At 41.1% G+C, this 27,644-nt stretch overlaps 1 protein-coding gene across 2 annotated transcripts in view; it reads right to left on the reverse strand.

Moving 5' to 3' along the window:
• The window catches only part of LOC115394184 (cadherin-12-like), a 159,236-nt gene that overhangs the window by 40,684 nt on the left and 90,908 nt on the right, over nt 1-27,644 (reverse strand). For both annotated transcript variants that reach the window (XM_030099401.1, XM_030099400.1), the window contains exons 4-6: nt 23,264-23,383; nt 18,798-18,965; nt 13,274-13,461 (exon numbers count right to left, since the gene is read on the reverse strand). In XM_030099401.1, coding sequence (XP_029955261.1) covers nt 13,274-13,461; nt 18,798-18,965; nt 23,264-23,383 — 476 coding nt within the window. The remainder of the gene's footprint in view (nt 1-13,273; nt 13,462-18,797; nt 18,966-23,263; nt 23,384-27,644) is intronic.

Genomic DNA, 27,644 nt, shown 5'->3' on the forward strand with positions numbered 1-27,644 from the left:
TTAGGGCTCCCAATAAAATGAGCTCCACTAACAGTAGTGTCTGGCGTCCTGAGTACTCTGAGCAAGTGGTGAGCTCTCTTGCCTCAGACTCTCGTCTGAATTCAGATTCGAGAACTTTGTGTATTGAGTTTACATATTTTGCTAAATGGTACCATTCATCTTCCAATGGAGATAGATTTCTGGACCTTTTCATTGGTGCAGTGATTAGAAAATCTCTGCTGGAGGAATGGAGTCAACTTTGTTCTTGGTATTATTATTTTGTGATTCACACAAATGCATATTTCCATGAAGTGATTTTTTTCCATTATTAAAATAGTTGCCACAAAGAGTTATAAGCACAAAGAAGTGCAGAGTTTATAGAAATGTTTCAGCTATTTTTCCAAGACGAGAATATCAGAGGAGTGTCCTTCCTTCTATGAGCTGCAAACTTTATTCTCCCACAGTCTGCAGAGTTCTTTGTTATTCAGCCAGCATTCTTCACAGTTTTCTGGCCTTCACACAGGTTAGCAGTTTGTTCATTACTTTTGTCATTTGACCACTGCTTTATTTTTTTATTTTCAGTTTTTTTTTTCTTTCCCTGCCTGCTGCTATCTCAGAAAGATTGTGAGGCCATAGCAGCGTTGGCACTCCGAAATGATTTACTGTTCAAACAGCCCAGTAATGACATGTCTGATAGAGAAATTAGACTGCAGTCACTTTATGGCTTTAGTGAAATTAAGTCCTTAATTGATGGCAGGAAGGATGAGAAAGGCGTCTTGTCTCAATACTGTCAATTGACTTTGGGGGGGAATCTAAATTTAGACATTTTGAGCAGAGACATTCCAGGCGGCTACAGGAATTGTTTTTGTAGAGATCAGTTCTGCAAGCGGTCGGTGGGAAACTCTTAAATGCCATGCCCCTCTATCACATTAATCAACATGCCAGTGTTTGGCAGTCACCTCATGCAAACTGTGGGACTCATTACTACTTGTCATGTAACCAGTTCATTGCAGAATTTTAAAAGAAATAGTTGTGTTGGAGGCAATCTGTGTAAAACCTTAAATCACGGAGCTCATTCAGAGCCGCTGTGCAGGGTCTGGAACATTAAAGCCTGTTTCTGTGTCTGTAACGAGTCCTCATGCTCTCCGATTCACTGTTCCCCGCGTGTCCATATACTCCATTTTATAGTGCGCAGTAAACCTCAGATTTCTCACAAGAGGATGTGTTTGCATCCGTAAATATGGCACTGTACATGTTAGGAACATACTTTATGTTCATCTCTCCGCGTGCAGCAATAACGAAGAACTTCCTGTGTTTTGCAATTAAAGGTATTGTTTTACACCTGAGGCCTGCAGTGCAAATTTATGATGAGAATTCCTGCAAATGCCATAATTATATCGTATTTCTTAAATGAAAATGGAGCTGACCAAAAGACTTAAAAATACAACTGTTGCAGAATGAATGAGAATGACTTGAGTTTGTTTCTAAAAAAAAACAACAACTAAATAACAGAAAAAGTACATAAACCCATGCATTTGTACCTATTATTTACTTTTTGACTAATTTTTGCAAAGATTAATACATTTATTTCAAGTTAATATACAACAATTATCACAGTTTTTTTTTTTTTTTGTTTTTTGCATTCCAAAATTAATTATACTGTGTTATTAAGCTATTCATAATTCAATACTTAATTCCAGCAACAGCCTAAAGGGCTTGTCTTTTCATGAACATACACTATAGATTTGAAATAAAAAGTTTTTTTACGAGCACAAAAAGAAAAATATACTATAAAGTGAAAAACATCAGCATGCAGTCGAAAATTTCTTCTCGGCATCAGATAAAGCACATGCAGTTTGAGAAGTGGCTATTGAGGGCGTTGGAATAATGTGCTATAGAGCTCTCCCCTCCAGGTGTAATGCCTAGAAAAAGCATTAAATCTTACTTTCAGAACAGATACAATGAGCCTTCCTTTCTGTCATTCACACCTTCGTGCTGCTAAAGTGAGAAGTGACAAAGGCTCGCAGGGTCAGTCCAGCAATTAAAGTCACTGCTCAATTGTCTGTCCACTTCTTGTGATTAACATGGTAACCGGCCACAGCAAGCTTAGCAACACGACAGCTCAGGCACAACACCTGTCGGCACAGTTTAGATTAATTCAGTCCATAAAAAAAAGGTTTTTCATCATGTAGGATAAGGGTTTCATAAGGGTTCCAAACTCATACACCACCCAGTTTGATCCTGATGGAACTGGATGGGTAAAATATGACCAAATACCAACAAGTTCCAAGGGTTGACTCAGTTTTAGAGTCAAGAAACCTGAACAGAAAATGCTCTCCACACATTTGCAGATGAGACTTCGACAATAAGACGATATCTAACAATGAAAAACACTGGCGAGAGGAATTTCAGTTCTTGACGAGAAGGTGATCTGACAAAAAAACTGGACGGCGACTACACAAAGAGCGAGGGAATGGTGGTACACTTCAGAAGCACACTGATGCTTTGATGCTTTTTCATTTCAAAGTTCGCATATTTGCCCAGTGCCTGCTTTCTCTCACAACTCCAGCACGCGTTTGATGTTGACAGTTGGCATTGACTCCAGCATCCAGCTACCTAAAAGCTTGAAAAATGGTGTAGAAGATGGATGGATGGAAGGATGGTAAGACTATACAGACTAATAAATAGCATATTTTCATGACTTGAAGCAGTTTGGTGAAAACTGCCATTCAAGGACAATTCGACTTATGGACAGAGGGAGATTAAGGGATTGAATTTCTGACTCTATCATGGAGAAATAACTCACACCACCACTTGAACCTCAGCTGCTACACATCATATTTTCACCACCTAAATCCTGCTCAATTGTTTCACACCAATAGTGACGACTGCCATTCAGAGAGGCTAGACCTCCATCAGGAGCAATTCAAAGGTCAGTATCTTCCCAAATTTAACACATGGACAAGGTAAGATGGGGGATTGAAATGGCAACTTTGGAATTGGAAGAACTGGAAGACAGAAAAAGGCCTGTTGAGTATTTCAGTATCCCTACTTTCTTCAAAACCATGTTTCCAAAAACAAACAAAAAAAGAAAAACTGCATAACATACGAGCCACAGTGTCTTATACTTATGACACTGATATTCAACATTCCATTCCATAAATGTTATTTAATGAGATTAGTTCTACTTTGAGATTCTCTACTTCTCTTTATTGTGAGTTTTGTCTGGAAAATTAACGGAATAAATAATGCTACGTAAAGGCCATCCCCTGATCCTCGTCTTTCCTTCTGTTGCAGCTCTATGGCCCAGCCCATACTTTGCAAACCACTTTTGCAGCACCAATAGCAAGAAAAGAGACACACTGGGCTTGATATAAAAGCCTTTAAAAGTGCAAAATGGCATGTTCACATGAGTACATTGGAGTTTCAGTTTATGTGCTTTGATGAACTAAGAATGACATCCAACTAACAAAAAGACGTGTTCAAAAGCCTGAGCTTAGTGAGTGTGTCACTGTTTTACAAGGTTTTAGTTTTTTATGGAATTCCACAACTTTGAAATGTTCAATTAATCTCCATTAAAATCTGTCATTTCAGCCTCCTCATTACGTCAGTTAACATTTATTTGGTTGAACTGGTATCATATTGGTGTTATCATATTCTGTTGCATGTCGATTGGTTGGTGAGTCGCTCTGCAGTGGGATGAGTTCCACATTGTGCATTTTCTGACACGGTCAGAAATTTATTGTAGGTTCATGGTCCTCACACAACTTTTAAGCCAAGACGACCAATATCGTCACATTTCTTAATCTTCTCTCCGAAATGGTAGAAATCACAAAGTGTGTAGCTGCTTTAAGATGAGCAAAATACAGTTTATAGCCGCTTTAAGTCACCCGCAGTTCTCTACAGTGTGTTTGAAGCCCTCTGACACTCTGGGCGATGGATTTGGAAGCGGTGCCAGAGGTCTGCAGCAAATGCTCTTTATTCAATGCACTGTGCTCACCGGGGGCACGGGGTTTGTACACTGAGTAGATCTTCCTGTATGAAAATGGATTTCCCAAATGTGAGCCAGCAAACATTACGCCACACAAGCTGTCGTTAAACAAGGCCGCCGCTTCGGGCGCCGGATCGCCACATTTCAATTGCAGGTATCGAACTATTTCATCCTCCCTGGAGGAAGCGAATAAACATGCAAATGGACAAACAGCTTTTAACATTGTTGAAAACTGTGCTGTGGCCACATTTTCCAAGGTTATCGCTCCGGATCTCTCAACATGTCTGAGAGAGTTCCAACAGCTGCACCGCTATGCTAATGCGGCTGCGCCTTCTCATGTACAGTATGTCGCTCTGCATGTACACGTTTGTCTGCATGTTTCTCTGGGAATTTATTGTGGATTTACCTATTGTCTCCCATAATCTTGTGTTTTGCAGATGGGATGTGCAAACCCCCGTCAATGCCTCTGTGTCTGTTTTTTTTTTGTCCCTCTTTTCCCCCTGTATCGGCAGACTGGGAACCAGACGATCATCCTTTGAACCCATTACTCAGCCTGATCCTCTTATCATAACCAACCTTCCCGAGTCTCTAATTTGAGGTCTGCCAAACTCTGCTCTGCGCACAATGTGGCTTTCGTCTCTGTCCTGCTGTTTTTTTTTGTTTTGTTTTTTTTGTTGTTGTTTTTTTCATGTGTGTGCAAGGGAGTGCAGTCAAAGAGAAAGAAAGTGACAGAGAGAAGGACAGAGAGAGAGAGAGAGAGAGAGAGAGGGGTTGTCTGCACACATTTGCACACCTGTCTCTGGGGATATTCCACCAATCTGAAATAAGATGAGTCCGTGGGTGGGTCAGTTTTCAGGGAACTCATAAAGGCTTCATCTCTGCCCACCCCCTCATCTACACCTGCTAATATCACACCGCCACGCGGGCAGGGAGCACATGTTTTTCGGTGAATTACGCCGTCGAGGAGGGAGGTCGAGGTTTGGTCAGCTCACAATGGCTGCGTGTGGGGGATTCGCCACAATGCCTCATTGTTGTGAGGGCAATATATCAAACACAGCAAGCAAAACAAAGGCAGAGAAAGATGCATTCCCAGCATCCGTCAGGGGAGAACATGATGTAAACAAATAATCGCCTCCATTTACATCGCAACTGCTTGCTGATTGTCTGTGTTATTTCATTACTGTCAATGAGAAGGTCACTTTGTAATGATGCATGCCTTCGAGTGCGGACACCACACCTGCTTCACGGGTCTGTGCACGATGGGAGAGCTCACACTAAGCAGGGAATCAATTACTCACTCAGTTGCAGTTTGGTTTTTCTGTGTTTTTTTTTTTTTTTTTTTTTTTTTTTTTTTTGGTGGGGGATCAAAGGATCACACACCTTTGCGTTCTGGGGCATGTACTAAAAATGTACCAGTTAACAGGAAAAAAAAACACAGTCTGATGCATCGGGGGGAAAAAAGTCATGCAGATTTGCAGTCTTACATCAGAAACAGCCTGAAAGGCACAAAAAATAAGACCGAAATGGCTTTAGTTTTGCAATCAGGTGAAATATATTCTGCAATGAGTGACAAAAACAGACTTCTTTCTGCAAACGAGGCAGGATTTATTGAGAAAGGCCGCAGGAAACTTGCAATTTATGGTTAGTTTGAGTTATTTGTTTTGTTATGGGAGTCTGTGGGATATTGTGATATCCATGCACAGTAATGTGCAATTTCCAGCCAAGGAGTCCGACCCTTTATTGGACCAGGGACCATATTTGGTAACAGCCATGTGTTTTTCCTGCAACTTTAAAGTAGCTCTGGACATATTATGTGTTTTTTAGCTTGTGCAGTATTTCCAGATTTAATGATTAAAAAGAAAAATCAACAAGACTTCTGCTTCACATTTCTCAAAATCACATAGTGATCTTTTGCTCAACTTCCACCATATTTAATAATATGCACATGAAACTAGAGCAAGTTACAACCTGCCCATTTTCAAACCTTTGCTCAGTGAGTCTAAAAAAGTTGCATCTTAGTTTACTAATTCACAATGTAACAAATGTGGAGGAAGGATTGTATCCTCTTTTTGCATAACCTCAGGGAGACACTTTTAGGTTATCAGTTAGTTAATCCTATTGCTCCTAAGAGGAGCACAGGACATCTGGGGGGGGAAAAAAAGCCAAGTCGAAGAGTCTTGGCTTCATGTGGTGATCGTGTGTGTGAGTTTGGGGAGGTCCTGTTTTCTCTTGCTCTTTGGAACCAAGATGGCTCTTTGACTTGTCACGTGGTTCTGGAGTTTCCTCAGGGTGCATCCTATTCACCTCCACCTCCTTCTGAATATCTGGTGTGCCATTATGTCCTGCTTGGTAATCTCCCATAGAGCTTCATTACAGATTATTAAAGGCCATCAGATCCCAAGGATGGTTCCCCTCCAGGTGTCAGGACTGCTGAGTAAGGCAGTCTTGATGTGGGTAGCATAAGGTTGACTTTCTGTATCTCCATATTGTTCTTAGCAAACGACAAGTAGATCTAATTCTACCAATTTTTATCTGCACATGGTTTTCAGAATCGTAACTTCCTGATTCTCAATGAGTCTTGCTTTTTTATTTTAAATCAGTGACTTCAAAAAGCCTATCACATTGAATAGTCCTGACATGTATGAAGAAAGAAATACTATCTAAAATGAACACTTCCCTCTTAAACAATGAAATATAATGGTTGTTTAAGCAATGGGGGAATTCTTTTAGGTCAACATGAAATCCAAACTGAAGCAGAATTTGAGGGGGAACAAATAAAAGAGTGTCCTTTTGTCCACATCTAAGAAAATCGCTCACCAAAATCATCACTTTCAAAGCATTTACATCCGCATTCCCCCCTCCTGCTCCATATTGCAGACTTTCCATGGCTTTTGCATTATGCAAACTTTGCATTCCTCGGCTGTGCCTCCCCTTTACGCCGCCTTGAATCTCAACACCACTGACAACAAATGGCATTTAAACTCACCGCAGGGGGTCGAAAAGGGGATGGAGGGATGCGGAGCGGAGCGTGAAGGTTTTGCGTGTCTGCGGTGCAGTTCTTTTTTTTTTCTCTCGAAAGGAACATGACGCTTCTCAGACGTGCGGAGATAACACACCTCTGAATTAGAATACGTTATCGCCTTCTTAACAGGTCACACGGCGCGGGCCCGACTGTTGCCAGCTGTTTCACTGATGCCGGCATGATGCGTTTTAATAGAGCACTGGCAGGTGTTCAAGCACAAGAGAGGTAACACTTTGTAAACTGTTGGAAACAGTCTCGTCTGCCTGGACGGACGGCGATGCTCCATGTAATCGGGGGGATTAAAAGAGGCAAGCGGATCAATGCAAGGCAGCTTCTTATTTACTCATGAGTTTTATTATCATCGTCAAATGCTAGAGTTGGACGGGAATCAGTCAAATGTTAATTAAGTTTAAAAATAAATCTATTACAAGTCTCTTTTTTTTTTTAAATTCAAGCGTGCCATCATTTTAAAAGCACCTTTTAAAGTGAAATCCATAATGAGGCTATACCGAGAGTCTTTTATTCTCTGTCGCTCTCATAAATGCACCTTACCCACCAATAGTCACTGGCTTTAATGCTCTCCAAATAGAAATAATATCATGCTCCGGCTCCACACAATCCAGGCTGTGGGTGCGAGGAACGGGCTCCTTTGTGTTCACCAAGTCAGACACTTGATGGATTTACAAATCTTTGGCCTCAGGAGCAGGTCAGGACAGAGCTCAGACTGCAAACAAACCAGGGAAAATGCTTCCTAATGGGCTCATTTTCACTTGTACACATAAATAACACAAGTATATTATGAGAGCTGACATTAAGAATGATGAGTGCTTTCCTGACTGACATTTCTGTGCAGAGGTTGTTCGGCTCTGTTTCTCTCTTCAGTTCAGTTCAGTATAATGGGAACAACAGTAGAAAAACAGTAAAATGAAGTCGATGCTGCCAGATGCTTTCATTCAACAGAATTATTGTTGAATGACATTATTACTACTGAGTATCTATCTATTATTATTAGAAATAGTATTGCCACTCCTGTTTGTACTAATGAACTAACACTAATTTTGCCTACAGTCTGACATATTTGAATCTGCCCCAGTAAGCAGGCGCTTAATGAAACTGTAACTCTGGCTGTGTTCACACCAAAGCATTTGGCTCGACATAAATGACGTGGTGGAGCCGGTACCGACAGTGTGAACACGTTTTTCACGTTGGAGCGACCTACTTTCGGGTGGAGCCGGGGCCGCTTGGAGGAGGAGGTCCGAGGTCGGCACCGGCTCGATCTACATGCGGTGAGAACACGGTCGCGCCCCGGGTCCAGCCAACTTTCCTCGTTTGCCACACTTTTGTCCGTGTGAGGCTTCCGTAACGCACGACACGGACTGTTATTCTGAGCGCGCACGTCGAGCATGACAGAGAGTCTGTGCTTCCTTCTGAAAGTCGGCGATTTGTATGGTCTGCAGAAAAATCATGTACAACAGAACAACCGTTCTTCTGGCTGCGTTGCGTCTGCAGAACGGAATCACCGCAGCACCGTCTGCGGTGCCTCTGCAGTCCGCTGGATGAGGTTGCCAGATATGTCGATCTGGTGCCATAAACCCGTTTAACTCAATAGAAAGCAGCCCAAACTGCCATCTCGGTTGAAAATGCACGTTAAAACCGTATTTGTATAATTAAAAAAAACACTTCATAAACACATAATCGTTTCATCAACCCGTCTGACGTGTTCAAAAAAGAAGCTTGATTTGGCGGAAACCCGTCCAATCTGGCAACACAGCCGCTCTGGTCAGAGAGCTGTTTTGTGCAATTTTGGAGCTGTTTGACTTTCCTGCAGTGACGAGGTACAAAACCGTTCATTCTTCTGAAGCGTATAATAACTACATCATGCTGTTTGTTCTGTGTTCTACCAGAAGAAGTAAAAAATAGAATATTAAGGCAAAAACACGACACAGCTTTTATTTTGAAGTCACTTATTTTGGAACAAGTATCGCGTTTCCTTCCGGCACCCGACTTGCTTCTGTCTAGTTTGACACCCCTTCGGTTCGACGCCGGTGAGAACACGATTCAGTTATTTATGAGGAGGCTCATTTACAAATTCACACTTCACAAAAGGGGTCCTGGCTCGACTCAATTCGGTGTGAACACAGCCTCTCTTTTGATGCTAAGGCTGTGTTCACACCGAGGCATTTGGCTCGACATAAATGACGTGGTGGAGCCGGTAGCGAAAATGTGTGAACACGTTTTTCACGTGGGAGCGACCTACTTGTGGGTCCAGCCGGGGCCGCTTCGAGGAGGAGGTCCGAGGTCGGCACCGGCTCGATCTACATGCGGTGAGAACACGGTTGCTCCCCGGGTCCAGCCAGCTTTCCTCGTTTGCCACACTTTTGTCCGTGTGAGGCTTCCGTAATGCACGACATGGACTATTATTCTGAGCGTGCACGTCGAGCATGGCGCATGTCTGTGCTTCCTTCTGAAAGTCGGCGATTTGTATGGTCTGCAGAAAAATCATGTACAACAGAACAACCGTTCTTCTGGCTGTTTTCCGTCTACAGAACGGAATCACCACAGCACCGTCTGCAGTGTCTCTGCAGTCCGCTGGAGGAGGTTGCCAGATATGTCGATCTCGCACCATAAACCCGTTTAACTCAATAGAAAGCAGCCCAAACTGCCGTTTCGGTTGAAAATGCACGTTCAAATCGTTTTGTATAATTAAAAAAACACTTCATAAACACATAATCATTTCATCAACCCATCAGACGTGTTCAAAAAAGAAGCTTGATTTGGCGGAAACCTGCCCAATCTGGCAACACAGAGCCGCTCCGGTCAGAGAGCTGTTTTGTGCCATTTTTGAGTTGTTTGACTTTCCTGCAGTGACGAGGTACAAAACCGTTCATTCTTCTAATGCGTATAATGACTACATCACGTTGTTTGTTCTGTATTCTACCAGAAGAAGTAAAAAAAATAGAATATTACACCTACACTAAGGAACTTTTCAACCTTAATAAAACATTTCAATATCTTTTGTGATAATACTTTGACTTACAACTAGTTGAATGACCACTCTGTCACGGGCTGAGGGCGTCAGTATTGCTTTCACTTGGACTGAGCAGCTGTGAGGAGGGTGGTAGGAACCCTGCTCACTAAAAAGCTCCAAATGTGCGAACTGCTTTATGGCATGCGTCACATCATGATATAACATTGTATAGCCACCATTAGATTAATTTAGATTCATTACCTCGTCGCTATCCGTCCTTCACACAGCCGCTGGAAACAAATGAAGGCGAGTTCAGTCCGACAGCATGCCACCGGGAGCAGCAATTTACGACGCCACGCGCTAGTCCTCATGGGAACTGTAGTATTCGGTCAGGCAAAACACTACCGCTTTTGTCCACTGGCGCCGCCAAAATCAACGAAAACTGAAAGTTCCTTAGTGTTGCTTTAAGGCAAAAACACGACACAGCTTTTATTTTGAAGTCACTTATTTTGGAACAAGTATTGCGTTTCCTTCCGGCACCCGACTTGCTTTTGTCTGGTTTGATGCCCCTTCGGTTCGACGCCGGTGAGAACACGATTCAGTTATTTATGAGGAGGCTGATTTACAAATTCACACTTCCCAAAAGGGGTCCTGGCTCAACTCAATTCGGTGTGAACACAGCCAAGCTCATTGTTGAGCCAGTGAGCAGGCTGGAGGGACAATAGTTTCTTAAATTTTTTTAAGTGTGTGCCAAAAGTAACAAGGTAAAGGAAACATTACGAATTCTATTATACTGATCCACGACTACCATATCACTACTAAAAAGTTATATTAAAGTGATTCCCAACGCTTGTAATGCACATTCAGCGAGACTGATAACTGTCAGTCCAATTTTGAATGTGCCCCTCAATAGGAAAAAGATTTTAATGTATAAATAAACTGACTCAAACGTGACTCTGACATCCTTTAAAAGGGACTTTAATGGTCAAAAGTAATAGCGAAAATAATAGCTGATGCATAATATCCTGTGTTTAGCAGATTAGCACTTCTCTGGCTCAACCATTTTCTCTCTCCCTTTAATTTCAGTCCTTTTCAGTCATTTTTCTTCAGCTCTGGCAGCTGTGGGTCCCCCCTTGAAAGTGAGACGATAGATCTCTAAGGGTTTATCCTTGGAGTCATAAATTTCTCTAATAGCACTCACGCTCTGGCGGCACTTGTAATATCATTAATGCTACATACGGTACAAAAGAAAAAAGGAAAAAAAAGTTGCTATTGAAAGGGACACTTTTGCTACATGATTCAGAAAAAGGGATGTTCGACCAAAAAAAAGAAAAACCCAGCAAAAAACAACCAAGACCCAAAGCTCTGTGTCACTGTACTGATCCATTTAGCCTAAAAGAAGCTCCATGGCATAATAAATTAACCCTGACATACTGAGTGAATGCTTTTTATAGCACATGTGATCCGCCGCTGCTCTCAGCTGTACTTTCAAGCACGGACAGCAAGGACTCAAGCAGAGAGCAACATCACACAAGTGTAAGATCACAGGTTCGGTCTTTGCATGAACCCGGCTTCCTGCTGACTGTGCAGCATAACACAATTAGCTGTCACTCATTTGAGCTATTCCAGGATTTTCTTATTAAAAAGTAACCTTCTTCGCCTGAGGACTGGGGCTTGATGGGGAGCATGTTGAAGGTTCTGGGTGTGAATACAGCATGACGGTGTGGTGATGAGTCAACCAAGCTCTGCCACAATTCTGCATTTTTTTCATTGCTGTAACACCCCCTTCTCTCCTCATTCTAAACTGTGTGACGTTTCTGTTTTTAAAATACCAGGCGCACAGTCGACTGATGATTACAATAGCGGCTGTCTGTTGTTTTATTGATCTTCCACAGCTCAAAGTTTTGGACCGAGCAGAGACAGCTTCTGAAACATCCCAGCAAAAAGCACGTTAGAAGTGTCGCATTATCCCGACCAACGACGGTATGTCCTCGAAAAGCACCCCCTTGACGGAAAGCTTCAGCTACTTATTGCATTAGAGTTAGTTGACAGAAAACAGATAAACCTCACTGGTTTTCTTTGACATTGTGCCAAGTCTTACTTCCCAGTTCATGCAAAGACAAAAATTCAGTATTATGCAAAATTCCATTGCATAATACAGGGCGAGACTCAGGGTCCTCACTCCCACCCGATCAGTGCATATCCCAGAACAGCCATGAGGGGGTTTAGCGTCCTGGTTTTGATTCCAACTCAGAGAGTTTTCTCTGTGAAATTTCGCAGGTGTCTTTGCAGGTGCTTACATAGATTAAGTTGACAGGTGACTCTGAATTGATCCTACATGTGAACTTGAATATGAATGTTCAGTCCAGTGAAGAACTGGTGATTATACATGCCTTTTGATCACCATTGGCTGGAGAGGCTCCAGCCCCCCTGCAGCACCCCTGCAGTCCCGTGCCGAATGAAAGCAGCATCACCAAGGACAATAGGGTAGTGGGCTTGAGGGGCTTTCTGTACGGATTTTACATGCCACCTTGTATGTGCATGGTTTTCCTCTCTGTGGATCAGTTTCCACTCCCAAGCCCAAAGACATGTTTTTGAGGTTTGCTACACTGGGAACTTTAAATTGCCCAGAGATGTGAATATTGTATGAGTGTGTGTGGTGGCCCAGTGGAGGACTGGAAACAGATCCAAAATGGATTCAGCCTTTCACTTAGTTGAAAGTTGGGATCACCTTCAGCCCCCTGCAGCTCTGTGTTGAATCACATTGGACAGTAATGTAAATGGAGTAGGACAGTAGTTTAAATATAAATGGATTCTCACAACATTTTTTTTCTGCACTGCTACAGCAGCCTTCAAAGCACTTCACATTGTTAGTCTCATTCAACATGCTAAGTGAATCCATTGGGAGCAATTCGAGGTTCAGAGTCTTTGTTCAAGGACACTCTGACATACGGACAGGGGGAGATGGAGGATCAAGCCTTCAACACTCAGATTGAGAGATGACCACTCAACTGAAGCCTCAACTGGTGTCAGAGTTAGTGTTTCACAGTAAAAAGACTCTGGTTTTCTTTCTAACTCAGGGTTAGGATAAAGGTCTTTGTTGGTTTCAAGTTTTCTTTGGGTAAATAATTTTGTATTCGATTCATTTCTGATTCCTCAGAGTGTGACCGTCAGTGTTTGTGTCACCATGCGATGGACAACCTATCCCGCCATTTTATCACTGTCTCAAATTGTCCTAAAGTTTTTGGAGCCCCATGTCGAATAAAGAGAGACAGAGTATTCATCACATATACTTATATTCTTGTGTTCATACCCGTTTGAGAACGATGATCCCCTCCTGGTTGTGTTCATTGGTGGTGATATCAAACATGGCACCTCCGTCGCCTGGCACAATGGTGTACTCCACTTCTGCGTTTTTCCCGATGTCCAAGTCGTGGGCTTTGATTTTGCCGACAGCCGAGCCCACTGCAGAAGATTCGGGGATTCTCAGGTGAAAGAAACCTGTCAACACACAGTATCACAGCGGACTCAGGCTGGTTTTCTTATCGTGGCGGCTCGACAGTGCGTGGAAACACTGAGCTCTTCACATCCTCCCATCCTTTATGAATTCTCACGTCTTATCCACCCACAGGCAAAGCAGCTGATTTTCTCTGTCTGTGAAGTCAGGCCCGTAGCTATAGGCGTGATATTATTCAATTTTTGACATGTTTGGACATCAAGGCTCCTTGACTCGATGTAATTGGCTGGCTCAAAAACCTGTAAGACCAACAAACACGGGAGTCCAGGGGCTTTGATACCCACCGACGGGAAAAATCACCGCCAAGAACTTGGAAAGAATTCTTCAAACACATAAACACCAACTGATCGATTATCGCTTACTCTTTACAGACGATGGGATTTATTCATTTTCTGGGCTTTATCTGTTTCAATTTCTGCCTTTGTCAAAGATTGAAACGTGGTCACGGTGTGATTGTGAGATGGTTGCACCTCTTGATGGGTGTTTTTAAGTTTAATTATTCCTCTGCTTCCAGCTTCACAGTTTATATCACTTCAAAAAATGCTTTAAACAATTACTTTGGAGAACTGTGAAGGTTAGCCACACACGCCTCTAATCACACCGTGCATCTGGGCAACAGAACTCAAGGCTGTATCGATCAACACATCACAGTCTTTTCATTTAAGCAAATTCTTGGCATGTCTGTCCGCGTTGGGAGGAGAAAAAAAAAAGGTGAGTCCAGTCCAAGAACGGATTTCTTGTTTTTTTCTTGTTTGTTCTTGACGGATATATTTGACCCTTGACTGAGAAATAAAAGCTCTCTTCAGAAAAGAGCGCCAGTGAAAAAGGGAGTTTTTCCCTCCAAGGATAGTGCAAATAAGTTAAAATAAACTATTTCCACAGTGAATTCCATCTTGGGATGGTACCAGAATATACTTCTTCTAAAATGTATGACTGATTAAAACATTTAATGTTGGTGCTTAATGCTAATTAGGTTGATGGTTTATTTATGTACTTGCCAATGTTAATGTTTCGAGTATATTGTCTGCGTGTCCATGTGTGCTTTCACACACATGCACGTTATTCAAACACATTATCCAAACACAATTGGTGACTATTATAGGCTTTGATGGAAGTTACAAAAGAAGCTTCAGTGAAAAACAACAAAGTTGCGACAGTTGCAGACTCTATATAAAGATGGGACTGGGAAACATCGCTTAGACTCTTTGACATCAACTCACAGTTTTAACTAGCATTCTCCTCTGAGAGAATTTATGTGGTGATTAAAGTTCAAAACCGCACAAAAAGTATGTAAATGTGTTTTTGGTAGATTACTTTTTTGTTCTCCCAATACTGCTGTTGAAGAGCATGTTTACTTCCATTGCAAATGTCGCTATATTTGTGAAGAACCGACATTACTCATATAGTTGCTTATTGTAAAAATGTAAGTTCCTTCCAAGAAACATCCAAATTGGAAGTAAAAAAAACTTTACAATGATATAAGAAGCACTTTTACACTAAAGAAATGATCTACTACACACAGATTTCAATATTTTTAAGAGTTTTTAAATGCTGCATTTTTGAAACAAAGACCCAATTCAAAAAATTTGTATAATGCTTACTTGTATTGCTACACTGATTTACAACCATAGAATGTCCCATTCATGTCTAACGGAGCTGAGAATTTTCCATAAACATATCAGGATATTCAAAGATTTTTAGGAAAAAATCAGAGTCTTGAACTGAGTTACACTTTACTGTAATTCGACTTGATTTTCCAATTCTGATATTCAATAAATTTGAAATGTGTGACCTCAGATGACATAATAGAGCTCTGACTTACTCTACAACTGTATTCCTATATTTAACACTCCATTACTTCACTACGAATTGGTTCATCCTCAACACCGACCCAGTGAAGAAGTGAAGTTAAATCAGCGTAGCATCAATAATCAGGTACTTTCAAAGGCATTTTAAAAGTCATTGTCGGTCTGCGTCCTTTTTCCTGGTAAGGACAAGAACTTTCCTTTTTTCGTTGGCTCTGGAGCCAAAACCGGGATATTAGGAGAAACAGCTGGCACATAGGGCCGTGTCAGGAGGTTAACAACCTCCTCGGATAATTGAGCCAGGCCAGATGCAGGTACTCTACGCTTCCATTGCCTTTGCAGGGTTTATTATAAAGAGATCAAAGATGCATCTACTGATCTATATTATACTTTCATAAGGCATTCATTGAACAATGTTTTACAAGGATGTTTTAACATTTTCCGTTCAAAATCTGCTCAAAACTGACCAAAAGTAGACATATTTCTTTCTTCAAATGTATTTATGTAAAGATGTTATTGTGTAAAGTCTTACCAATCGACAGCTATTTTAATGAAAAACATTCGAATGTCAGGTGAGTGCGAAAGTCCAGCAAATGCTAAATAATTATGATTTGAATTTCAAGTATCCTATAAATCTAAAGCAAATGCTGATTGGTTACTGTATAAATCGTGAGTGAATGTTGAGGGATGTGCTGAGTGAAAGTTTCAAGTGAGTACTGTGCAAATGTTGAGTGAATCAGAGTGAATATTTTCTAAGTATGGAGTGAATTCGGACTGAGTATTGTGTCAATGTCATGCAAAGTGAGGAGATTTCAAGACACTATCATACAAATAATGTACAAATCTAAAGCAAAAGCACTGAATTAAAGTTGAGGCAAAGCTCTGCAAGATTCCAGTAGGCATCAATCCTGAGCAAGGATCAACTCACTGTTGATTGAGTATTGTGTGAGTATTATGTGAATGTTGTGCAAATCTACAGCAAATGCCAAGTGACGATCATGCAAATAATGTGCAAATTTTGAGCAAGAATCAAGTGAATGTTGAATGTGTCGTGAACAAATGTTGAATGAATGTTGTAAATTTTCCTTTCACTATCATGGGAAACTCGAGCAACTGTTTTGAAAGTATCAAGCAGAAGTCACCTGAGCAAATGTCAAGTGACTGTCAGACGAATACTGTGCAAATCTCGAGGGAGAACTGAGGAAGTTTTACAAATTTCTGTTGACTATTGTGCAAATGTTGACTGAGAGTTCAGCATCAAAACCAAGGTGATTGACCATCTTCCAAATCTTGAGCAAATGTCAACGGAGAATATTAAATACATTCTGAGTTAATGATGTGCGAATCTCGAGCGAATCTTTGGCGAATCTTGAGCAAGTATCGTGTGAATTTCAAGTGATTATCATGCAAATCTTCAGTAAATTTCTGGAGAGTTTAGTGAAAAACATGCTGTAAAATTGTACATAACACGTGAAACAAATTGAATGATTTTTATAACATATAAATAGTTCAGTACAGCAGTCTACTATTTTCAGTTTCATTGTTTTCCATCAGGTTCTCTGTTCAGTTCACCAATGATCCAACGAGCTACTCTTCTCTTCCAACAGCCATTGTTCGGCTCAATAATAGATTTGCCAATACATGTATTGTAAGAGTGCTGTATTTATGGCCACAGTTTACTGCTGGCTGGACGACAAATTGCCCTTCTGGGATAATACAGTTCAGCTTGACCTTGAGTATTGTGCGAATCGGGAGTGTGTGCATGTGAAACTGAAGCAAATATAAAGACAATATGAAACAAAGATCGAGCGAGTATAGAGTAGAAAAATAAAATACTTAGTTAATGCCAGGAGGAAGTTCTTCAGGATCATGTAAATGTCTAAATGGTATACCATCATAATCGAATACCATGTAAATATTGAGCAGATGCCAAATGAGTATTTAATATTTTAGAATGTACAAGTTATCTACACTTTTCCAGGATTTACAAGAGCACTATCAAAAACTTCCTACTGCAGCATATTTTTTTGAGAAAATTTGAGCTTTTTTTTTTTTTTTTTTGAAGTTTAGTGGTTTTGTTCACTTGATCCTTTTTATGATTTTCAGCCTTATTTTTCTTTTCTTTTTTTTCACAATTTTGTCATTTTCCATTGGGGTTTTTGAGCTATTCTGACTTTTAGATATAGTATTTTAGATACTGTCTGTTTTTCTTTTTTAAGTTCTTAATTGATTTGAGATATTTTCATGCATTTGTACCCACTTACAGCAGTTGTAATTATTTTGTATTTGTTTAAAATCTTTTTGGCATTTTTTTCATCCATCCCTTTTCCAGTTTTTAATTATTCCTCAATTTCAGCTATTTTTGGTTTAATTTATTGATTTTCTCAGTTTGTAGTCATGTTAGCTGTTCAACCTTCCTACCTTGTTTTCGTTGCTTCTTCAAATTTTCAAAAGACTTTTTTTATTGTTGTTGTTGTTCTCAAATCAAATCAAATTGTTGACAGTGAAAGCAAATGAGTTTGTCCATGTCTACTGGAGCTTTATTTGATTTATTCATGCTCATCTTATCAGGAGTTTCAAAGAAACTTTTTGAAAAATGCTGCAAAAGTACAACTTTTCATAAAACTTAGACTCCTACATGAGAATTTTGACCCAATTTTCAACACCTGTTCCTGTCTCTTTCTTTCAGCGTTCACTACACACACAAATAACCAATTCGGTGTGACTCCAAGTGAAAATTATCCCCCATTTTGTGTAATTTTTCACACTTTTGTACCCTGAGCGTGTTGTCACAGGCCGGTGAAGTCAGGGCTTTAGCCCTTTGTGTAAAAAAAAGAGGAAGACAAAGAGAGGATTTGGGACAGAGGAGGGCAGAGGAGCCTCCATCCTCGGCCCAAACCTCTCTGCTGTGACAGCGTTATGGAAATATCATCTTTTCCTCGCAGCCAGAGGAGCTTGACCGTCTCACCGGTCATATTTACATTCAGAGGAGATCTCCTGGCGTCCCTTTAAAAATACCAAGAGATCTTTTTTTTTTTTTCAAATCACCACTTTGCATTCCTCTCATACATTTTGCACACAGATGAATATATACGTACAGAAGCTTTCACAGATCGATGATTCACCAGTTTTTTTTTGTTTTTTTTTTGCATGACCTGGTGATCTGCTGCAATCACATTAATCTGGTTTAGCGGCTTATATCGAAATAACACGGTGTTTAAATACACCGGCTCAGTCCCTCGCGCAGCACCAGCCAAGCTCAGATCATCTAAATATAGAAATATGGAGCCACCGGCGACACGTAACAGTAGTAGATGCAATCGAGCTAAATAAACAGGCCGCTGCTGATGACAGCGCGTAATGACAAATAATGGAAACCAATTAGGAGGAGTAGATGTGATGAATCCCCCCCCACCCCCCCCAAAAAACCCCGAGCCTGTTATCGTGTTTACTCCGTTATGAGAAGGAAATGTGTTTCAGGTCACATGCAAAGTCAGAGAGGTTTCCAGACTCACTTTTGGAGAACCGGGGCGGGTTGTCGTTGACGTCGCTGAGGCTGATGTTGACGGTGGTGGTCCCGGCCAGCCCCCCCAGCTGGCCCCCCATGTCCTTGGCCTGGATGAGCACCTGGTACTGTTCCTTCACCTCTCTGTCCATATTGGGCAAGGCTGTCTTTATAACCCCTGGTGAGCGGAGAGATGGATGAGAAACACCGATAATAAAGAAGAGGAAGAGAGGAAGACGAGGAGGCATAAAAAGACAAAGGGGTTGGGAGAAGAAATACGCCTCACACCAGACGTACAATTTAGTCCAAAAAGCGCTCAATATATTTCCGACTTAAGGAGCCGGCTCTGCACATGTGCCTCCGACCAAGGCTGAAATAGAGGTCATCCCACAAACTGGAAACACTTGACATTCAATAGGGAGCTCTGGTGAAGCCATATAATGATTCACTTGAGGATCAGAGACCCTGAGATCAGAGAGCGTTTGTACTGCAGATTAATAGCTGGGTCAGTGGGAGGGTGCAGGGGAAAAAGAGCAGAGGAGGAAGGAGCAGGCAGCATAGGTGCACTTTCCCCTTCCCCCCCTTCGCCTTATTTGATTTATTCGGGGAGGATGTCTCATTTGATTCACAAACCCTGAAAACATGGGGAAATCCAAAAAAATGAAAGACCGTGGTTATTTTTAAAGAGAAATGAACCTCACTCTCATCTTTCTACGAAATACATAGCAATTCATCTACGTTGTTGCTGCCCTCCCTCCTCCTTCTCCTCCTCCTCCCCTCGCTCACCTTTTACCTCCCAGTGTTTGCTCCCCTTGTTTATGTGCGTTTGGAGATAGCTACAGCCCCAGCAGGGCAAACATTTGCTATTACAGTTTGGGTTTTTTTTTCCCCTCCTGGTTCCCGCAGCCTCAGTGTGAAATACAGTCACAGTATGTGCTCTGTAATGCTCTGGGATGAGCAGCATAATCAGCGACAGATTCCACCGTATCTGGCTGTGTGATATGTATGAACCTATTTTCATACGCTTTGAACTGTCCCGGATAGGAAGCCAACAGCAGCCCACCGCCGGCAAACACTGGCGCTGTGAAGGCATTTCAGATTTAGAGCCGCCGTCTGCCACCGCCGAACCTTTTTACTGCCATTCCCCCCCCCTTCCCGCTCTCCTGGGGACGCCATCCACCTTCTCCCAGTGAATGTGCAGGTATAAATAAGTCGGAAATGGCCAACGGTGTAAACGTGGCCGCCGCGGACGCTATTGTGTTATTTGTCTTTGTGTAATCTCGGTTTAAACCACCCGGTAGTAGCAGTTTTGCAGACTAACTCTGCACAAAACTGTCACTTTATGGGGGTACTTGTCAGCGTGATTCACTGCAAAATGCGGTGACAGTTGCCAGCTGCCATATTTAGAGACGCCGTACCGACACCCATTGTTTTTTTGTTTTTTTTTTAAGCAGACGAGAGAAGGTCAACATACTGAGAAAACGTCTCAGGAGTACATTTTCCAGGGAGTATGTGCTTATTTTGTGATTTAAAACATTTTTGCCAATCATATCTCCGGTCAGTCTGATAAACGATGATGGGAATTCCTCCACAGCTACTGTTTTAGATATAAAATAGAAAAAATAAGGCTTACTTGGAGCAAAGCTGCAATACATTAATTATTAAAAAATTTTAATTTGGTAAACAAGCTTTTTGTGAATTATTCATGAGAAATCTTTTAGTTCTTATTGAAGTTTAGTTCATTTGGTATTTCCAGATTGTGAATGCACAGAGAATGTAAACATAACATCCAGTTTGTCACAGATGTGTCAATTTATGGCTGTAACTGGCACATACGGTTTCTATTTTTATCTTTATACCATTTAAAGCAACATAGTTCCGCTCATTGCTGAGGGAGAATTCTCTGTTTTTTTTTTTTTTTTGAGGACAGGAAACTCCTGATGAAATGTCATACCTCAGTGTCTCACCTCCTATTCTGAGGCCTTTTGATAATACTTGATTTTAAATTCTGCTTGATATAAGTGCTGCGTTTCCCACAATTGACACAGTTTGTACGCGAATCAAATAAATAATTCACTCTGTAAGGGAGGAACATACGTCCTGTTGTGGCACAGATGATTTGTGCAATGCCCCTGGGGGTCAGTTCTGAGGCTCGTTTTATTCTTTTGATATATGCTTGCACTGGTCCACCGTTGTGTTGTGCATACTGATTAGAAAGACACTCAATCATCTCTGTCAAGACTAATGACCTAGATAACCTTATTTCACCAGATTGCCTCACTGCAATTGCAAGGTACACGCAAAACACAGATTCATGTTCTTCGGAGGGGTAACTCGCTCCTCTTTAGCTTAAAGTATTAAAACTGAAAGAAACGTCAATACAGGTTGGACATGTTCCATGCACTTTTCTAAATTAGCGTCGAGATATCTAATGCAATGCAAGTCCCTACCACAAGGTGGTGTGGGTAGTAGCTGTATCACACTGTTATATTAAATCAACAAAAACACTGTTTATTACCAAATTAAAGATTAAATACCAAACCTTGAAGGCCGAGTTCAATGTGAATAGTGTTACCAAAGAAATATTCATATTGTGGTCCAGTTTATTAGGGGGTTTTTTTCCTCAAAATTTGACCAAGGTGGAAGCAGAACATGCTGAGGAGCTGTCATGATGAACGATGCTGCGTGCTGGGGTGACTACAAAGCAATGTAGAACAAGGTAAAGCAGCTTTTTGTATTGAAATACATCAATGACATGGCCCCACACGCCTGCTTAATGTGCATACTTGATTAAATTTGGTTTAATAGGAAGAAAATATGAGGATATGTGTTGTCTGGCCAAAAGAGAGCACTAATCTCATTTATTAGTTTTTTTAATTACTTCAATTAGGTACTGAATGATGACGACAAATATCTGCACTGACTTGCTACAGTCTTGTGTGATCAGATTTTGAAAAATAAATATCTATTTATTGTTCTCCGAAGCGCTCCCCCGTTGGGACAATCCTGCCACCAGTGGCCCCCAGCTCATTTGAGCTTGAGACCCCTTATCTTTGTGCAATCAGTCTGTTTTATAAAGATGGACTGGAGGGGAAACTAACTGGGAAATGATAATTTTCAAGATCTTTTACCAGTTGAAAACTCAAGAAGAGCTAATAAAACACCTGCTGCGAGGAGACAGTAGATCTATTCTTGTCTGCTTTGGTAGTCACACAGACAGAAAGGGTTTTTTTTTGTTATGAAATCTGATGATTGTCAACACCACTAACCAAATAACACCTCCTCCAAGCCTCTGTGTAGCCCGACGCACACCTCTAAAATTTCAAAAAAGGCGACGTGCCACAGAAAGCAAGGCGAAGTGACGCAGACCACAAACGTGACTGGTCCGCTCTGCTGTGTCAGCGATGTCATTGGTGTGGTGAATGTCCACTTTCTTGGAGAAGCACTGTTGAATTTCAGAATGAATAGCACACACCGACAAGGGATGGGGCGCAAAATTTAAATTTTCCACATCACTGACAATATTTGTGACAAATTGTTCATTAAGTTTGAAAAATAAGCACATTTCGTTTGAACTGATCCTTCTACACTTCCAGCAATATAGTGGTGAACCCACTTCCAGGGTGAAACACTGCATAAAGACTGCGATATATAGAAAGTCAATGCAGAGGTATGGATCAGGCTTAACTGCCAGCTGGACGTTACAGTGGTTCAACATCTGCCAAAACAATGAAAGGGGCTTGACTTGGCCCAGTTTTTACCAAGAAGACAACAAATCTTTCTTCAAGATGTCTTGATGGGCAGCTTGGATAAGAGTTGGCCAAATGTCCCTTTAGTGCATTGGGTGTTGAATCCTTGGGGAAACTTACTTGATCATACGCCTGGCATTATACATGCATGTGGTGGTAGACACTGAGCTGGCACTAATCAGTCCTACAGATTTTCTTCAACCAACTAGACGAAACATGGTCATGGTTTGTCGTAACTTCACTGAATAATGTAACACACTGTCTTGGGCTACAATGTGCTGGAGACGTTAGAGCTTCTTCTTTGGTTTTTTTTTTTTTTTCCTTCCCACAAGTTAACTGATGACCCTAACCCATCTCTGTGGTTGCCCTGTGATGGTTCGATGAGCTGTCCATATTCTTACCCTGCCTTTGCTCATAGTTAGCTAAGATCAGCTCCAACCCAGCGAACCTGAGCTTGATAAAGTGGTTTAAAAGATGAATGCCATCGAGCAGGAGTGGCTGGTTTTTATTTTGATGACACTGTAAGTTATAAATAATTCACATTTCTCCAAATGCATTCTATGTTGAATTTATTCCTGCAGCATGGTCATCTGCCCTTCCTTTGACCCAGTGACTTGCTCTACTAGTGAATCACAGACACACTCAAGTCTTGCATATTGGGCTTTTAAAGCTGGAAATATAACACACTTCAAAACCAAATACAGCCTAAAGAAAGAGCAGTACTCACCTGTTTTGGGGTCAACAGAGAAGTAGGGCTGTCCATGGAGAATGCTATATACTACTCGGGCACTGTTCCCGTAGGTGGGGTCATCTGCATCCGTGGCCGTTACCTGCGTCACATACGTCCCTGCGGTGGGAGAACAGAAGGAGTGGGAAGACATATTGACTTTGAATTAATCGGTTTTTCCCGGGAGACAGAAACATCCACACACTCTGAAGTTCATCAGTTGACTAAACAGTCTCGCCTGACCCATTGAGTGAATGATGAATCACAGGAAAGCTGCAGCCGTGGGGCTTGATGGAGAAAAACACATACGGAGTACCATCAAAAGAAAAGAACTGAGCTTTCTGCTCTGCTCTGATGTGCACATGAACGTATGATTCTGATCATTATCATCTTTTCAATTCGTACAGTCATAAATTAATGCAAACCTTGTTGTCTTAAACACTGAATGTATAGTTGATGAGTATCGTTGATATTTTCTTAAAGCATTTTTGTGATCATCGCTCGTCAAGTCATGCAACTATTGTTAATAATAATATTGCTCATCATAGTTGTATAATCAGAAGTGAATTATAGGGAAAACAATAAATACATAAATAAATAAATAAATTCTTGTGTGAGCACTCATGAAGTGATAGTACCATTGAGAAAACAAAGGGCTCTGGCAGGAGTTGTATTCAGATGGCATTCCTCCAAGCTCGTGTTGTCAAAAGGGAAAATATAATTGTTGGCGGTTTGGCTCATCCACCTTCAACTTGTTGGCAGTGAAAACACAGTTCCACACATAATTGAATCACATACATGTGTTGATATTGAACAGATATTCAGTTCTCTCTCTGTCTCGCTCTTCAAAGTTTGGAGAATCCAACACAAAATGCTTCGTCAGACTGAGGGTTTCCTAACTTCCAGAACACCGGCATGCTGTTTGTGAGCCAGATGGGCAGGCACTTTGAAGGAACAACTTCCAGACAGGTTGACAATGATGCCTTCACAGCCAGACAGCTCCGTGCACATATGTCCACGCATCAATCAAGCAGCCTCACCGCGATTGCTCCCAGACACGTTCTACAGGATTACACTGCGGGCTGTGTGGGATGCTGGGCGCGATTCGGAGGCACTGACCACAGGGATGGCATTTACACCGGCCTTTTAATTTCCGCTAAGCTCCCGGTAATAAAGATCTCTCCGTATATTAAACTCGGTTCTCGCTCCAAACAGATGGTATTAAAACATTAGGTGAGGAGAGATTAGCGCACACGTGTGTGATTAGACAGAGCAGATGAGGACTGCATTGTGCTAATAGACTAGATAACACACAGACAACTTTTTTATGTCCATCCAGAGGGAGGGGCGACACATCTGGAACAGCTGAAATGTAGGGAAAGCTCAGAAACACCTGAAGCGGACGCCTGGTAAAGCAGTAAATTCAAGTCATCGACACGTATGCCACATGCTCACCAGTCTGGAGCGTTAGAACTGCCATTCTATCAATGCTACCAGCTCTAATACATGGATTTCAAGAATACTGTTTCATCACAATTTTTTTTTTTTTTTTTTTTTTTTGTAAAATATTTGAAAGCAGTTGATTTTATACTGCAACATGAAATTGAAGATGTGACCATCGATGAACTGAAAATGTTAATCTGACCAAAAAAGTATGTAAAAAGGCCAAAACTGATGGATTATCAAAACTGGCAAAAACTCAACAAAAAAAAAAAAAAAAAAAATTCAAAAAAGGCATAGAAAATAAAAAAGTAGGAAATGTTCAAATGGGCTTTGATTATTAAAAGTACTAGAAAATTAAAGCCCGCACAGCTAAAAGTGGTGGAACAGATCAAACAAGGAAAAAAATGTTTTTTAATATGTCAAAAAAGACATAGCTTTAAGAAACACTTTTATCCTGATTAAAAGTTTAAAACTAACTTCATAGAGAAAAACAGACGTATTGAACCAAGAGATGTGTTACCAGAATTACTTTCCTTCCAAGCAACTTTTCAAAATGAGACTTTCTGCCTTTTTTAATGTTTTTTGGGATAATTTAATTACCAAGAAGAGATTACAGCCAGGAGCGATTCCTTTTTGTTTTGGTCCTATATTACCAGTGCGAATTATTGCATATTTACCTTCAGCATTATTTAGCCTCTTTTGTTTCGCCCCGACGGGACAACGAGAAGGATGTAGCAGTTAATGAACCCATTGATTACATGACTCCTGCTGGCATAAATATTGATTCTCACTGTTACAACAACTGCTGCATTGTAGTGAAGGCAAACTAAATTATTAGTAGTAGATAGAATGGTATGGGACTTTTGAGTCTCTCTGTAAAGTTCCTTTAACAAAAGGACATATTTGCACAGCCTAATCTTCTAACATTCAACAGACAATTAAACATAACTTTACCAATGTTTTTGACACATTAATTAATAAAGAATGATATAGTTGCTTTTCATGCAGGGTCACTTGTCGGTGCTGTTCATTTGTGTCAAGAAAACAGACATACATACATGTGCACAGAGAATATTACACTGTAGTATGAGGGGCTAAACAAGACATCATTCATTCTGGTCCTCTCACACACATATATTTACCTCGCACATACCTCTATTTTCTGTCTCACACACATACATTGTCTTTTTACACACATACATTCTTATTCTTATGCAAGTATATCTCTGTGAAAACTTGTGCAGTTGTCTGTCCCATCATGAGCTTCGACCATCTCAAGCTCCCTGCAGCCCAGTGCTGGATTGGTAAATTCAGAGGTTGGATGCAACCTAGTTTTAACTGCCCCCCCCCAAAAAAAAAATAAAAAAATAAAAAAATAAAAATAAATAAACTTTTAATGGAGAGTCCCTGCCCAGAATGTTTCAAAGATCTCCTGCAACTACACACCTCATTCAAACAGGTGACATTCTGCATGAGCCTGATAGCAGCCCATACATACAGATCAGGAATGGAGACTGAAGAAGAGGAGGAGAATCCCAGTTTCATCTGTTTTTTTCCTGTGATGACCACAGTCTTGTCCTCTAAGATGCTCTTTTCCTTCATTTTTATTTCCTCGGAACAAATGTTTCCTAATAAATGTAATTGACCCACCCAAAAAAAAAGAAAAAGAGCCTAAATTCAAATTTACCCTTTTCATGAAAAGTTTCAGAGCCACTCGGGCTACAATTATTCCCATTGTCATTATATCCGCTATGTGCAATTAGCTGATTAATCCCTTATCAGTTGAAGAGGCTGTCCACTAAATGAACACATGACGCACTTTTTACTCCTCAGAGTGCTCTCATCATGACTCGCCTGGGCTAACGCATGCAAGACGTCTCCTCAGGGAGCAGTGAATAGTAAAAGAAAACAACCCCAATGATCCATAGTCCAATCTTTCTGCCACTGTTACAGGCTTTAGAGGTAGAGGTCATTATTTAGTCTTATTTATGAAATACATGTTTGATCCAGCTACTTATATTTGAGGTGTAAATCTTTGCAGTACCCATGCACTGTCGAGACACTCCCATCAGCATTTAGGCTGCACATTATCCTGAAAACAAAGGATAGAATCTTTTTAATTTAGAGTGTTTGAAAGAAGACAACCAGCATGTTGCTCCTGGGCTCAAATCCCCAACTCGTTTTCAATCCAGATCAAGGAATCATTAACCTGTCACAGCATTCATCAACTGAGGGGGTGATTAAATTGTTGCCTCAAAAGTGACAGCTAAAAATTAGTTTTATCCTCAGTTTGATTTTGGTTGGAGCAATGTTCTGTATGAACTGGAGTCTGGACATGTTGGAATTAGTTAAACAGAAGTAAAATGCAGGAGCAATAGTCTAAGTAGGTTGTTTGTAATACTTAAGCAACAATATCAATGTCATTTGGTGGCACAGGCTCAGTTTACATGGGTGTTTTTTTCAATCCAATTGAAAACAGTCGTATTAAATGCATTTGCATACATGGACGGCATACAAAGCGATCCGCATTCAATCTTTGTATACAAAGACGCCGGCTGAAGCGGATTATAGATGTTCTCCTATATCTGTGACATGCACATAAGGTTTCTCGAGGAATTTTCAGGCTCTGATCTTTAGCATTGTAGTCAGCAGTCCCAAGCACCTTGCAGTGTGTTTTCATCTGCTGGATATCTGCTGAAATGGTGTTCAAACATCTCCATGATGCGCTGCTCAAAGAGTGAGCACTCCGGCGGCTGGCGTCCCAGCCGGTTGGCCGGCCTTCGCCCTGCAGGGGTCCATTCCTCTGTGCTGGCACCGCTCTACCGGCGTCCCCGGTGTTGTGTTGAGTACACCAGCCAGCTGGCCTCTGTCTGCAAGGCTCTGCTCTGCCTGCCGGCCCTCTACTCTACTGGTAGCGGGTGCACCGCTGGTAGTCTAC

The sequence above is a fragment of the Salarias fasciatus genome, chromosome 9 (genome assembly GCF_902148845.1).
Source record: "Salarias fasciatus chromosome 9, fSalaFa1.1, whole genome shotgun sequence".
NCBI lineage: Eukaryota > Metazoa > Chordata > Actinopteri > Blenniiformes > Blenniidae > Salarias > Salarias fasciatus.